General features: G+C 38.3%; 2 protein-coding genes across 2 annotated transcripts; both read right to left on the minus strand.

The window, feature by feature from the left end:
* Nucleotides 1-2855: 2855 nt before the first annotated feature.
* On the minus strand, nt 2856-6430 carry LOC113304696 (SUN domain-containing protein 4-like). The gene is made up of 4 exons (XM_026553840.1): nt 6144-6430; nt 4652-5922; nt 4478-4563; nt 2856-3160 (listed from the first exon to the last, which is right to left on the minus strand). Exons 1-4 carry the CDS (start codon nt 6304-6306, stop codon nt 2932-2934), a joined length of 1749 nt encoding a protein of 582 aa, XP_026409625.1. The 5' UTR covers nt 6307-6430; the 3' UTR covers nt 2856-2931.
* A 4468-nt stretch (nt 6431-10898) lies between these two features.
* LOC113305635 lies at nt 10899-11696 on the minus strand. The gene is made up of 2 exons (XM_026554649.1): nt 11456-11696; nt 10899-11368 (listed from the first exon to the last, which is right to left on the minus strand). The coding sequence occupies exons 1-2, from the start codon at nt 11694-11696 to the stop codon at nt 10899-10901; spliced, it is 711 nt and encodes a 236-aa protein (XP_026410434.1).
* Nucleotides 11697-15781: the final 4085 nt, after the last annotated feature.

Raw genomic sequence — 15781 nt, forward strand, 5'->3', positions numbered from 1 at the left:
AAAAACGACTCAAAGAGGAAAACACGAATAAAACCTGGGTTTGAAAATCCCAACCAAGGAAACACAACGACTGGAATTAAACACCGCTCCTAGACCAGATTACACAGCACGCAAAGAGCAAAAGGGGATTGAGAAAAAAGATCGAAAAAAATAACAGGAATTATACAGATCAAGGTTTAAAGAAAAGTTAGAAAGCATTTGGTTTATTCATAGATATAGGTATGGAGACAAATGGATTCAAAGGTTTGATGAAATCAGCAAATTAAATACAGAAGTCTCTGGGCATAACAATAACAAATTGTGGCTTATTGAATAGATCTACTATCATGAGGTCAGCAATATTACCTCAGACTGCAAAAATGAATTGAAATTGCAGATGGAAACCATTGCTAGATAGGTTGTCGTTGAAGATTTGAGTCGATAAAATTCCGACGAAAACCAGATCTCATCAGGCAGAGCAAAGATGAATAAAATCTCCAGGATTAAGATGGGTATCACAGAAAAGCATGCAAGTGACCTAACTGAGTTTGAAGGACCGGTGAATCGAAGATTAGCCGATGAGGTTTGCTAAAAACATGTCGGTGGATTAGTGATTTGAATATGAAGGCGAGATTTGAAAGGTTTACTGTTTACTTTCTCTGATTTGAATTGTAGAAGTTATATTTGATGGATTAAAGCTGATACTGCCCAGATCCAAGCGGATCTGAGCAGTTAACGATGCCGGAACGAACTTTTTTTCCCTGCTGAAATCGTAGCTCTAGAGAGGAGAGAGAAAGTGATATCAGAGAGGTTTTTGTTGCCGTGAAGAAAAACAGGAAGAGCTGTCAAGCTGTGTCTTGGTAATGATTTGAGGGAGCTTGAAGAAGAAGGGTGTTCCAGCGGAGGACCGGTTTGGTTGGTGGAGATTTATCCACCACATCCTACATCTCTTCAAAGGGATAATTCTAGTGTTTGTTCAAATCCTAATAATAGTAAGTTTCTCGTCTTCCTTGTTTTGTTATTGGTTGAATCTACCTATTTATTTGGTAAAGAATTAGTTATTCATCGTAAGCGGTAAGTAGAGAAAAAAACATTTTTATCCTATTAATATAGGCACTTTGAAATTGTGTGAAACCCCAATTTGGGAGATATCTTGTAACCCATTATTTTTGGTAGTGGAAGTTTGCCCTTAATTCTTGGTGTTGTGTGATTGGTATTGTCTTCTTTGTATTTGAGTACTGCGTATTATTGCTTGTGTAGGTTCCATATCATGCATAGCGTCCCAGATCCATAATTCCCCCGACATCAACGGATTTTTGGGATGGTTGGGATACATGCACTCATTTTTAGTGTTACCAGACAGATCCCAAACTCAATTAGTAAATCGGGATATACTTCCAATTTCCCCAAATGATAAACACTTCTCCTATTGAACCAACAATTTCCACAGAACCAACAGTAATAAACTTCGCAAGTTTACAATATCGACACCACCCATGTTTCGGAAGGAGGTGTGCTTCTGATGCATATTTAGTGTGATTGCATCTGAAGCTTAGGAATTCTTAGACAGTCGTTGTGCTTCCTCACATTGCGCTTACACTCCAAGTGTCCCTTTTTCAATTAGAATACCTTAATTTGTCATTTAGTCCATCTTTTAGCACCACACTCACAAGCTGCTGCTTCTTAGACCATGTTGGCGCATCCATAACTTCTGTTACTTTTGTTGTATTGATTTATGTGAACACATAAATCACGCAGGCATCAATATGTTCACAAACAATGTTCGCACTCTAGGTACAGACTCACACGGATAATACAATTGTATTGATTCCTTGGCTCAAAACCTTCGGGTTTATCATAGCCTCATCCAATAACATCGTGAGGGGCGTTTACGCAGGGGAAGATAAAGAAAACGAAGTATAAAAATAAAACTCATGGAGCGTTAGGCGAATATAAAGTGCTGAAATGTAAATAAGACTGGGATTTACGTGGTTCAGCACTAAGGCCTACATCCACGGGGTTGTTGTTTCACTATGTACTTGATGGTTACAGAGATAGTCGAGTGACTTTGGAGTTTACATAGGTCTGTATATCGTAAAGGACAAACTTACACTCACAATCTTTCTCTCTCCTTCTCTCCCTGATTTTTCCCGATCCCCTCACTCTTGGTGGAGAGGGGGTATTTATAGGGTTAGAGTGTGGGACCCATTTCTGAGGGCCGTTGGAACCTTATCTTCTTGTGCTTTGTGTCCATCACGCGGAGGTCTTCGTTCATTGCTTGATCACGCAGAGTCATCCTCGTTCGTTCCACGGGCTGATCGACACGTACACTGCTCAGAGTGTTTAATGCGGGTAGTTGAGGCGCTGCTCGTGTCAGACAAGTGTCTTCTGCCCCTGTCACGTCCATGTCAGTTCACCTTCTCTCCACCGTTGATCTTGGCTTCTTTTGGAGATGAGATAAAGTAACTCTTCGGGAGTTATTTGGTGCTCCGCAGTACATCGTGTTTTCGGTACATCTTAACTTCTGCCCTTAGATTTATTCGGATAAGGATCCGACGTCGACGGAATGGGCTTCTTGGCTATGGGTGTGTGTCATCATGTTTTGATGACTTTGTCCGCATGCTCTCCACTATCTTCCTATATACACGTGTTTGATGATGAAATATGTACACACAATTTATGTCACACCTGACCGGACAATGTAAGGAATGTGGTCTTAAAACTTCTGCTAATGGGAAACTTCTGCTAGTTTCCCAAGTGCATGTTTCACGGTCACCAAACTCTTGTTATTTTAATACATTGCTTTCTACTGGAACTAAGTACCATCATTATTTTAATAAGAGGGAAACTCGACTGATACGTAGCAGTGCATTACCTCCGGTACATGTTGTATATTTTATTTGATGACTTGTAGATATATATAAATACATGCAAAAAGACCATGTAACAGAATTACAAGAGCATGATAACTACAATACTAGAACTCAACAGCAAGACAAGCCATGAAGAGCTTATCTGTATAAATTTCTCGGATTTATTCTGTATTCTAAATAAATTCACAACTAAATCTATAACTAGCTTCAATAGAGCTATGCCACTAAAAATTATACTAACAAGCAAAATAACCACACCCTTGTTCTCCATGTAAATCTGATTTTTCAGAACCCTTGCGATCTCAGCTCTGCATAGAAAAATTTGTGCAGGATTTTAGAAATAATTACAACACAACCAAGCAAGAAATTCATACAGCTAAACATTATTCTAATTAAAATGTGTAAGACTTCGGCAATTTCAAGAAAAGATGGGAGTAACTATTCGCAAGCTGCGTAAAGTTCAAGATCAGTATTCATTCTTTATAGGGAGAATTGGAAAAATGCCCCAAAACTGGTTGCAATGTTGGAAATCTGCCCCAACATTTAAAAAGTTGGAAAAATATCACATTCCGTTAGAAATCCAGTTAAGTCACATGTGTGAGCTTATACATGCGAAAAAAAGCCAAATATATCCTTCAGAATTCAGGGTTTGGGGTTCAAAATTCAGGATTAAAGGTTTAGGGTTCAAGGTTTAAGGTTCGGGTGGTGGTGGCGGCGGTTTAGTGGTGGTTCTGGTGGTGATGATTGTCATGCACATGTGACTTAACTGGGTTGGATGGCAATTTTAACGGAATGGGGCATTTTTCCAACTATTTTTGACGTCGGGGCAGATTTCCAACATTGCACCCCATATTGGGGCATTTTCCCAATTTTCCCTTCTTTATATGGTACAAAATGGGTAAGATTCACTCTGCTGTTTGACATTTGTAAATACATAGGTCTGGTATGGTAGCAAACACAGTCCCTGTTTCTAAATCGATTGAAAGACCACCTATGGAGCTTACAAACTTTTGAAGGGCTTAGTTTTGAAACCGAAAAGATTCACAAGGCGGATCACAAAAAAATGTCCCGAGACATTAAACTGAAGAAGATCTATAGGACTAAAAAACTATCAACATTAAACAGGGAAGCACTGGGATCCAATTATGAGAAGGGAAATGAGATTATACGGATAATATATGTTTCGAGCTCTAACATGAGACACATTGAAAACAGATAGAGCATAAGTAGCACATTTACATGCACAGAAGATCGATCAACCTTCAAGGCAACGTTGGTACTAGAATTGGCCGAGAAAAGAGCATAGCATTTTTGAGTGATACATATGTGAGACCAATCATTAGTTTTGGAAAGGTCAATAACCAATGTTTAAACTTTAATGTGTAGATCACAGAGTTGGTATCGACATGAAAATATCCAGAGCAAAGCGTTTCTTTCTATAGAATTGCCAATCCATAAAAAAGACATAAAGGAGGACCAAACTATTGCAGTTGCTGGAACTAGCATATGCTCTGAGGTTTTTGGTGTCAACATTTGGTTTCAGTGTGAGCAACATAATGGAGGATCAAATTAGGATAATAAATAAAGGGAACCAACACTGTATAGATTGAAGAAGTATAACTGACCTGAGAATCACACTATCATCGACTAGATTATTCACTTGCGAGGAAACAAGGGATTTCCAACCAATGAGATCAGCAACTTTTTTGGCCTGCGATAAAAGCATATAATGAGATGGTGGCAAAAAAAAAAATTTAATGAAGTTAATCAACCAGAAGAGTAACAAAAAAACTACATACCACGATTTCCTTGCTGTCAAGAAGTTTCTTTATATCAACTCTGTACTTATACAGAAGTACATCTTTGGCAACGATTTCATCATCAAGTTCTTTGAAAATTTTGCCATATCTGGAATTCAGCTCCTCCAGGTATCGCTCGAGAACAGACAAACCCAAGTCCATTGATCTGACTTTTTGCAAAAGTATCTTAAGAGCAGTGTCCCCAGTCATCCTCCCAGCTTGCTGAGGCTGGTCATCAGGAACTGAATTTCTCCCATTGTTTTTTGGAACTTCGTGTTGCGAGTTAGTACTTTCTTGTGCAGATTCATTATCAAAATCCCAATCATCTTCCTCTGCAGGTTCAACCGGCTGTGGGGTTATTCTTATTGGTGCCTGCCCCAAATTAACTTCTTCATGGACTGAGATCAAATCCTCTACCATCTGTTCTACAGCATCCATTCCATATACACCCACAGCACTCAGCGTACAATAGAATCCAGAACCGTAATGGTTTAGAAGATAGAACTTGAGATATCTCACCCATTTTGGCTCCTCGAGGATGAATCTCTGTGCATGCTTCACATTTTTAGCTGTGATATTTCCAAGATGTAACCATTTATCTGTGGGATATACCAAACTGCCTAGTACCTGAAAATCCCTCAGATTAGACGAGTAATGCTCGAAGTTTGCTACTTCGATCGTGTCCACAAGGGTTTCTTCTGAAAGTTCTATAACAACGAATTTCACTTCGGCAGAACAGGGATTCCGAAGGTACTTATCTTTGTCTTTGCCCAAGATATAAGAAGCCCCCTTGGCTTCTTTATTGAAATCTATAACTTTTGCTCCCTTGGATGCTGAAGCATAATTGTACTCCGTTCCACCCGCTTCCACTCTATGAACAACTCCATTAGATGGTTCACTTGCAGGTTTCGCTTTCGCACCACTAAGTTGTTTACTCTTGAATTCATCGAGACCAATTGGAGCTACATGCGATAGCCTATCATTGCTTAAAACACTAGTCGAATCCTTTTCCACTTTTGGCCCTATAAATGAAGTCTCTAATTTCTTCATCTGTTCAACTAATTCTGAGGCGGTAACATTTTCTTTGAGAGTTGGTAGTATTTCGTTGCTAGTGCATTTAGCCTCCGAGATTGCATTGCATATATCCAGATCGGAATCCTTAGAATCTGTAAAAACATATTGAATCCCAGTTCCAGAATCAAATCCTTCATTTACAACCTGCTCAGTATCATCCCATGTGGATTCGCCTACTGGAACAACCCCAGATCCATCTAAATCATACAAAATAAGAATCCTCAGTAATCAGTTATAGCAACAGTATAGAAATTCAAACCAAACAGAGCACAGATTAAGTCGCATTGTTGTAAATCAACACATAGTGGAAGTCAAATTGTTTATGATGTTCTTTGAGTAGAATAAGAAATTTTAAACTAATCACAATTGAGATTGATCAAAATAGGAAATCTGTATAAAAATAGAAAGAGTTTTTTACCTGTATGGTTATCACTATGACCAATCAAGACAGGGAAAAAGAGCCACCAAATAACAATGAGTGACAAAATAACATTATACATGTGGTTTGTAGTTGTTCCGTTATTGATTTCGAATGAAACGCTACTTCTTCTTTGGAGAAGAGCTTTACGTGATCTCTGCATCTCTCATAATTTTCTGTAACCACCAAAATCTAAAACCCCCCTAGAAAATCACACTATCAATTTCAAAATGTGAAACCTTATTTAAAAGACAGAAAAATAATGTGAATAGAGGTGAACTGAGAGCTGCAACGGTTCTTTGGGAAACAAGTCTTTTGTTTCTGTGGGTCTCCAGCTGTTTTGATTTTATTTTGTTTGTTGCATAACGTATCTGAAAGAGAGAGAGAGGGGACTATCAGGAGGAGTAGACGTTACTTTGAAAATACCCATACTAGGACAGCCACGTGTGCGTGTACGAGAGGTGACACATAAACTTTTAACCTTCATCCAAGCAAATACCGACATGGAGACTGTGTCGACCAGCCACTATTAATGATATTTTTGCGAGGGTCGGTACGTACTACGTACATTGTGGTTTTCTAAAGTCATAGATACATGTAAGTCATGTGTATTATTAATTGGACATTTCTATCGAATAAAAAAACCATCGGTGATTAACAAACCTTATTGTCAAATCTTTCTACTAGCACAAGATGCATAATATCCATAGAAAGTTCACCACATTCAGTGGGCAAAATTTTAGAAGTTGGAATGACTTCAATGATCAAATACGGCTCTTCTTCAAGGGAGCAGTAATTTTATTGACCGTGCCTCCAACTTGAAAGGAGTTGGATTTCGGTATCTCAGGCTCATGACATATCTCTATGATGATCGGTTACTAGGTTTTTTATTTCAGCGGAAACGACCTTTACCCATTTAATAAACACAAAATTGGTTAAAAAGACCAAAATCAACAATTCCTGGGTGAAAAAGACATCTAGATTTTGATACTGTTTAAATTGACAAAAATGTTAAAATAGCCAGGATGTATACAGTTTCATCCTACCCATTTTCAAATACTTTTTCTTATTTTTAATTTACATCAGGATGCATCCAGTTTCATCCTCGCTATTTTTTAAGTTTAAGCCAGGATGAATCCAGTTTCATCCTTGCTATCTTTTTTTGTCCATTTCACCCGTAATAATTTCTACTCGTCTATTAGAACCATGTTTTAAAAATATTTGGACAAATGCCCCATTTTCCGTTTAATAAAATATTGAAAAGGATCAGTTTTTCATTCGCATAGCCGAGTCAATTTGGGGTTGATATTCGGGTCAAGTCCCTAAGCTTTGATGGGATGTGGGATAGCTGGTTGCAAGGGAGTTGGTTGAATATGACTTACTTATGCGCGAAAACTACGGACATATGGCCCCATGTCCTCTCCTGGCAACTGCTTCACATCCAAATCCATTATGTGGTGAAATTCGTCTGATAGGTAGTCTTCGGGATTTGCCGGCTTGTTTGAGAGCCCTGGAGGTGTTGACGCTAACAAAGGAGATACACTTATCCTCGTTTTATTGCTACTAATCCATGGCCCATATCATAACTTGGATCTTCTTTGATAATATGAAACTTGACATACGTCTGAAAATCATTCATTTTTACCTTAAGAATGATGTAGCCATAAGCGCTATTGGACCTCCCTTCAGAATCCTTGATTATGGACAGTGAGTGCGTAGCTTCATCTTTGGAGATTTCCGTCGTCCTCAAAGTCTTGATGGTGATGATGTTGACATCATTCCCCGCATCGATTAGCACCTGCTCAAACTCAGCACTCTTGAGGCAAGCAGTAGTGAGAAGTCCCAAGACATGCTTCTCGTTTTGTTTGATGGCTATGTCTTCCAAAGAAGGCTCGGGATATATAGTAGCTTTTTCAGTGAAGGACAAACTCTTACCAAATATGACACGGTTAAGAGCAGAGAAAATATCCTTGTGTTGTGCCCTTGAGAGATGGTGAAGCTCACATTCCTTCCATCATAGATTGTAAAGTTTTGTTGACAGAATCTCCAGAAAGAGTAAAGCTTGTGACGGGGAGGGGTGGTGTTTGTGAATACCTTTAGTCCCCAGTTGTAGTTCTCCTGACTCGATATTTTCCTTAAAGATACGCTTCAAGCCATTGCACTCAATAATGGGGTGGTTGACAAATATGTGAAAGCGATAATACTTTGGGTCTAACATTTCTTCAGCAGTTAGCGGGCGTTGCACATGTGGTAACTTGATAGCTCCGTCTTGTATCCATACCTCCAGTAGTTCGAGGACCTCCTCCATGGGAAAGGGAAAATCTGGAGATGCTTGATATGCTTTTGGATGTTGATGTTGTTGTTGTTGATAACACGAATCTTTGGTTGGGTTTCTTCCTTGGGTCGGTACTAGCGTCGCCGTTGGGGTTGCAGTTGATGCAGAGCGTCTAGTCTGCGATCCCGGCTGAGGTGTAGCCTTCCTCTTAGTCCCTTCGTCGATGACAATACCTATGGATGGTTGAACAGAGTATTGCTTGTTTGCTAGGATCCTATTTCCGGGAGTGTCTCCACGACCTTCCTCTCTGACAGGCCTTGTTCTTTCCAACATGGTTAGAGTCGTCGTTGCCGACCGCTTGGCAGCATCATGTAGCTCGGAGAAGGTTTGAAATCGTAAATTTCTAACATGATACGGTAGACAGGAATCATACCGTTGATATAGAGCTCCACTAATTGTAGTTCAGTCACGTTCTGGTCGTGGCAGTCGAGAGCTTGAGTCCTGAACCTTTTCACATAATCGTTTGGGTGCTCAGTATTTCTTTGGAATATTCTGCCCAAGTCTGAAAGTGTGATTTGCTCCGAGACAAGGAAATATTTTTTATAAAAATATCAACTATCTGAGACCAACTGGAGATGTTGTTAGAAGAGATATTATTTTGCCACGTGTAGGCTCTCCCGGTGAGAGACTTTGAGAATTATTTGATTCGTAAAACCTGATAATACTCATGTTCTCCTAACGACTCTAGGAATCGAGAGACATGTTCTCTGGAGTTTCCAGTACCATCATATAATGAGAAAAGAAGAGATGAATACCCCCATGGCAGCGGCATCCTATGGATCTATACTGGGTAGGGAGGATGGTGTTGATGGAATGAAGCAAAATCTTCCTTCCCACGATTCCATGGGAGCCTTTCCATATCTTCACGACTGACGAAATTTTGATGCGGGTGACTTCTCTCTGGTATGCAGTCAGTGACAGCACGCACCTCATCGTCTTCCTGAGCGTTAACTTTGGAAGCACTGGCACCGGTGACAGATGCGTTCCTAGCTTGCTTAATCTCGCAATGACGTTGCTCCGGCGTCAAATGCTCTGTTAGGGTCTTAAGATAGGTAATAACCTCATTCTGGGCGGTGGAATGGCTACTTGAGTTTCATTCAAGGTCTCTTGGCTTTCATTAAATCAGCTATGGTTGGTGGTGCTTACTCCTTGTTTCTAACATCTTCAGCGGTATGGAGATGAGTGTTAGTTTTTACAATGGAGGTGTTTTGAGGAGTGATCTCTGGAGTTCCGCCACTGGTGTTGTTGGTATTAGGGGTGGCTGTTGAGCCTGAGTTGGGACTGGTTACTGATCCAGACCTAAGATCCACCATTTCATTATTCTTCTAGACGATTAAATAATTGAATTTATATCCGAGAGGTTGATCTTCGATTGTGGTCGCCAATTATTTATACCCAAAAATTACTTCTAGGTAAAACAATGTAATGTCGAAGTACTTTTTTTAGGTTCGAAAATAAAAAAAAATGTACAAAACGAGCGTAAACCAAGAAATTTGTTGCATCGGTTACAAAGAGAGAAGATGGGTTGATTTTAGGGGAGGCAAAGCAAAGAAAGTTAAGAAAATCAATGATGACTGAATTGTTATGTGTGAGGTTGTCTAACTATGAAAGAAGCAGAGCTTGAGAATGATAAGGTTGTTCTATCTTCTGAATATACAAAGTATTATATTTATAGTTGTAAGGGACACATTGTTTCCTCATAAGTAGTAGAAGTCGTGAAAAGATGAAGATAGTGGAGATAATGGTAAAGTTATGCCCATTATGCTAGAGAAGTTTCCGGAAGATTGTAAACCATTATTCCATCATCTCTTCAACTGTTCTTAACCGTCACCACTACTTGTTACTTTCTTGTCATGGGGTGTTGCCACGCTGCATGTTGTTGTAAACCACCAAACCAATATCCCATGAAAATTCCCCCACGTAACATGTTTTATTTCTCGTAGGAATTAGTGGATTCATGGACTATCTCTTGCCTTGACTAGGTTATAGCCATGATGTATTTTGACTAATGGATTTCATATCAGCACCCAGACTTGGAGGAGATCCCAAATAGGTAATCAATTGAGAGAATTCATTTATCACTTCCTGAACGGGATTTAACTTAAGTTGTATTCTCCATCTCCTATTTTGAATCACCTCAACAATTTTGACTTTTTTGTTCTTTACAGCTTTGAAAGCAGTTAGGAATATCTTAAACAGGGTCGTATTTCCTTTCCAAATATCTAACCAGAAATTTATTGTTTCCCCATTTCCAATTCTGACCTCAGTACAAATGCACTATGTTGCTGGATTCCTTTCCAGAACCCTCTCCCATGTGGAAGTTTGTATTCTAGAGGTCACATATCACTATATTCAAATTTGGTCTTGTACTATATTACTTTCCTACAAAGTGTTAGTTTATCTTTAGTGAATCTCCAACTTCATTCAACCATTGAGGCTTTGTTTGTTTCTCTCAAGCTTCCGATGCCAATCCCTCCTAATTTCTTAGGTTTGCCAACTTTTTTCCATGATATCCAGCTGATCTTCTTCCTCTCTGAGGTATCTCCCCAAAGAAAATCCCTCATGATACTAATCAGTTTCTTTTCTATTACTACTGGCATATGTAGAAAAGACATAAAACAGATGGGCAAACTTACTAATGCACTGTTTATGAGCAGTAGTTTATGAGCTTTAGATAGAAATCTTCTCTTCCATTTTGCTAGATTTTTCTGCATCTTCTCAATTATTGGGATCTCTACACTGCTCTGCCTAACTGTGGATCCAAGAGGCATTCCCAGATATTTAAATGGAAGAGATTTTATCTTGCAGTTGAGAATCTTTGTAATGCCTTGAATTTTATGGTATGCTCCCAGACTTATCACTGTGCTTTTCTCCAGATTCACTCTAAGGCCTATAATAGCCTCATATATATACCTGTAAAATCATAACCAGATTTTCCACCATTTATCCTTTGCATCCAGAAAAATCAGTGGGTCACCTGCAAATTGGAGATGGGACACACTGATCTGATCATGCACATTAAAACCTGTTGTCATATTCGGTTGCTCTCCCTTATTCAACAGTTTAATAAGAATCTCAACCACTAGAATAAACAGGAAGGGTGATAGAGAATCACCTTGTCTAAGCCTTTTTTGGTTTTTGAACTTCTCTGTTGAGCAACCATTAACAAGGATTGAAGATTGTGCAAATGACTGCTCCAGTATATCCATCTTCTCCATTTTTCACCAAACCTGAGCTTTCTAGCAAAGAATCAATACAATGCTAATTGATATTGTCAAAGGCTTTTTCTATGTCTAATTTACAAAGGATTCCTGGAACTTTGGATTTAAGTCTTTCATCAATTAGTTCTCCAGCCACTAAAATACCATCTTGAATTTGTTTTCCTTTTATAAATGCACCTTGATGTTCTGATATGAGTTGGGGAATCACTGTCTTGAATCTATTTTCTAACACTTTTGATAATATCTTGTATATGCTTCCCACCAAACTTATAGGTCTCAAGTGCTTTGGGCAGCTAGCTTCTTCTCTCTTTGGTGTCAAACTGATAAATGAGAAATTTAGCCTCCAATTCACCTTCTCTTCTTCCCATAATTCTTTATCCACTACCATTATATCTCCTTTCAGAATTGGTCAAGCAACCTTATAAAATTCAAGAGGATAGCCGGCAGGTCCTGAGGATCTATTTTTTCCACATGACTTGATGATATTTCATATCTCCTCTTCCTCAAATGCTCTTACTAAGGGCAATTCCTATGGAAATCAACAGAAAATTTCTTTTGTTGAGCCACGTGGATGAACAAACATGTTTCTGCACTATGGGAAACCAAGGCAAAATCAACAAATCTGATATTTTAGGATCCCACTAGTGATTTTATTAATATAAACTAATAAGAGTTGGGTCCCACTGATTATTTAACTAATAAAACAAATAATAAAAAACAAACTCTAATATAATAAACAAGACTTGGAGAGATAAGATGTGAGGGGCGGTAAAGCATCACACGCCAGCGTTTCTTCGTCAAACGCTGGTGTTTTTGCTTCCATCGCGCGATAGTTCATCAAGCGCGCTCTACATCTTCCAACTCAATGAACAAACCAACAAATTTGTTGGTTTGTACATCTGTTTTTCATGTTTGTTGAGTCCATGGTGGGATCAAATTCAACAAACTTTAAGTTTGTTGAATCCATAGGAACTGCTCTAACCATTGACTCTCTTCTTCAGAAATTTTGGAAAACTCAGTTGCTTCTAATTGTGGTCTCCATTCAAATTTATCAGCGAACAAGTTTGAGAAATAATTTGTGAATTCTTTCTTAAGCTCAGCTTGATTTAAATTGTCTTCCCCATTAATGACCAGCTTATGCACTGTATTTCCCCTTTTATTCCATTTGCTATCTGGTGCAGATACTTTGCGTTGGTTTCTCCATCTTTGAAGTGTTGTACTTTAGCTCTGCTTTTCCATTTCATATATTCATCAAACCTTATGTGTTTGAGTTCTACCTTCCATTGTTCTCTACACAAGAAGTCTTCTCTATGAGTTTTGTGTTCTCTTCTTTCAGATTGAAATCATTTATTTGTTAAGTTAGTTCTTTCATCCTATTTTCAACTCTCCTATATTGCTCCTTACTCAACCTCTTAAGGAAATTTTTTAAATTTTGGAGTTTCTTAGCCATAAATTTTCAACACCTTTGTATCTAATATCGCATCCCTCCTAGTTTGTAGGACTTAACTATTAAAGATGAATTTATGTCAAATGGGATTTAAAATCCAATATATAATGAAACAAATAATACTTCCAGAGTCTAATGGAAATGCTCTAAGTTGTGATATGTCCAAAATAGAATCAGTCGTAGCCTGGTTTGCTATTGCGCCATATGCAGTATACATCGCGAGCCACTACTCTATTACATCTATTAGCATGAAAACCTGAAAATGGGCTGCTCGCGGTGATCCTTACTCGCGGAGTGGCATACCGAAAATGTAGATTTTCCCACCTCCAGTTTTTTTTAATGCAAGGCTTCTCGCGTTCAGGCACGAAGAGATTTCAAACTATATAAACAAAACAATTTCACTTTTAGGAATAAGGACCTGAAAAGTATGATTGAATTGTTTAAGTAAATAACCATTTGAGAATAAGGATTGTACCATTTGAGTTACTGTTGGTCCTACTATATTCCAATGTTGTTGATAAAGTGCAGCTTGAAATCCATCCGGTCCTGGGGCTGCCCATGGGTTGGTGCTGAAAACTATGTCTCTGATCTCTTCTTGAGTTGGCTGTTGAAGCAAATAGATGTTATCTTCATCCAAAAAACACTTGGGAATAAGAGACAAATTCTGGATTTAAAGGAGGCTGAGAAGTAGTAGTGACATTCTGGAAATGTTGCACAAGGATATTGCAAATATTTTCTCTAATTGTCTGCCAATTACCCTGACTGTCATGTATAACATCTATTTGATTACGCTTGCTTCGATAATTAGCTCTTGAGTGGAAGTATCTAGAGTTTCTATCTTCATGTTTCAGCACTTTCTCTCTTGATTGTTGGTAAGTAATTATATTCTTAGTCTCATATAAAGAAGCTAGTTGTTGTTGTAAAGATTGAATAGTCTGTTGATCTTGATGAGATTCAAGTGCCTATGATAACTGAGTTTGTAGCAAAGATATTAAAGAAGATAATTCTCCGAATGTTTGTTGTTTCCACTTTAGAAGAGTCTGCTTTGTGTCTTTCAAGTTGGCTGCCAAAGTATAAGCTGCAGTTCTTTGTTTCTTACTGTTCCAATGACTGGCAATCACTTCCTTAAATTTTGGATGTTTAAACCATACTTCACAGCAACGAAAATCTCGTCTCAAAAGATAAGTTGCAGGATCAGTATGCAATAGAATGGGTGAATGATCGGCCCAACTGGCAGCAAATGATATATTAGAGCATCTTTGTATTTCATCATCAAAGAATTAGTAATGATTTATCTAGTCTAACTCTAACTCTATTATGTGGTTGCCTATTATCATACCAACCAAGGTGGAAAATCAACTCAAATACACTCAGTGGTGAATACAATGGCTAATTATCATATGAATTATTTTTTGATGCCTGAAAAGACTATTCAAGCAATGACTAGCCTGCAAAGACAATATTGGTGGAATAAGAAAACATCAAAAGTCTTGGAAGTCTTTCTGTCTACCAAAAAGACTTGGTCGTTTAGAATTCAAAGACCCTCATCTGTTTAATCTGGCTATGTTAACTAAATTGTCATAGAGGATACTGACTGAATCAGAGGCTCTTTGGGTTCAAATACTTATATCCAGGTATTTTAAAGATAAAGACTTACTTATTGATTCCCTTCCTGCTAAGAGTACGTGGATATGGAAAAGTATTCTTCAAGGGTTGGAGATAGTGAAACAACACTATATCTGGAATGTGGGAGATGGAAAATCTAGAAAGCCTTGGAAACATCATTGGTTATCTAAAAGTATAATCTCTTCGACTGCTACTCTACAAGAGGCCTAACAGTATAATCTTTGTGATTTTATGGAGAATGTACAATGTAACTACCCAAGACTACAACAACATTTCACCGCAAATAAGATTAACAGAATCTCTCATATCAAGTTAGTTCCTAATACGGCTGATTCTATTCAGTGGTCTCTTACAAGAACAGGGGATTTCACAGTTGGTTCAACATATAAATGCCTTATCACGCAGCAACTACAACTCAATAATCAAATAGCAGCATACCCGGAGCTTTTTTGGCTAAAACTCTGGCATTTGAAACTTCCTTACAAGGTGCATATGTTTTTATGGAAGATAGCACATAATGGTTTGAGTGTCTCTACAGTCCTCTTCAAATACTCATCAACACAATCGCAACTATGCCCAATGTGTGGTCTTCAACCAGAATCAACAACACATCTCTTCCTCCATTGCACATATGCACGGGAAATCTGTTTTGCAACCTCAGAAATGATTTTGCATTAGATTAATAAAGTTAATAATCTGCAAGAATGGTTTTTCCCGTGGGTAGATAAGCAAAATCCAGTATCCTTCAAACAAGAACATCTGCTCAATCTTTTTATCATCACTATACGGCATATATGGAAATCAAGATGTGCATTAGTATTTCAACACGTGAAGCCTAACCCTTATTCAACAATGCATAATATTTTTGCATACTGCCATACCATTCATATTGATATTCCATCTACTCAACATAGCCATGATAGCAATAGACATGCATGTAACTTGCGTCGAAAATGGTAACCACCCCCTTTAGATTGGTTTACTTTTAATGTTGATGCTTATATGTTAA

Source organism: Papaver somniferum, chromosome 8, assembly GCF_003573695.1.
Source record: "Papaver somniferum cultivar HN1 chromosome 8, ASM357369v1, whole genome shotgun sequence".
Lineage (NCBI taxonomy): Eukaryota > Viridiplantae > Streptophyta > Magnoliopsida > Ranunculales > Papaveraceae > Papaver > Papaver somniferum.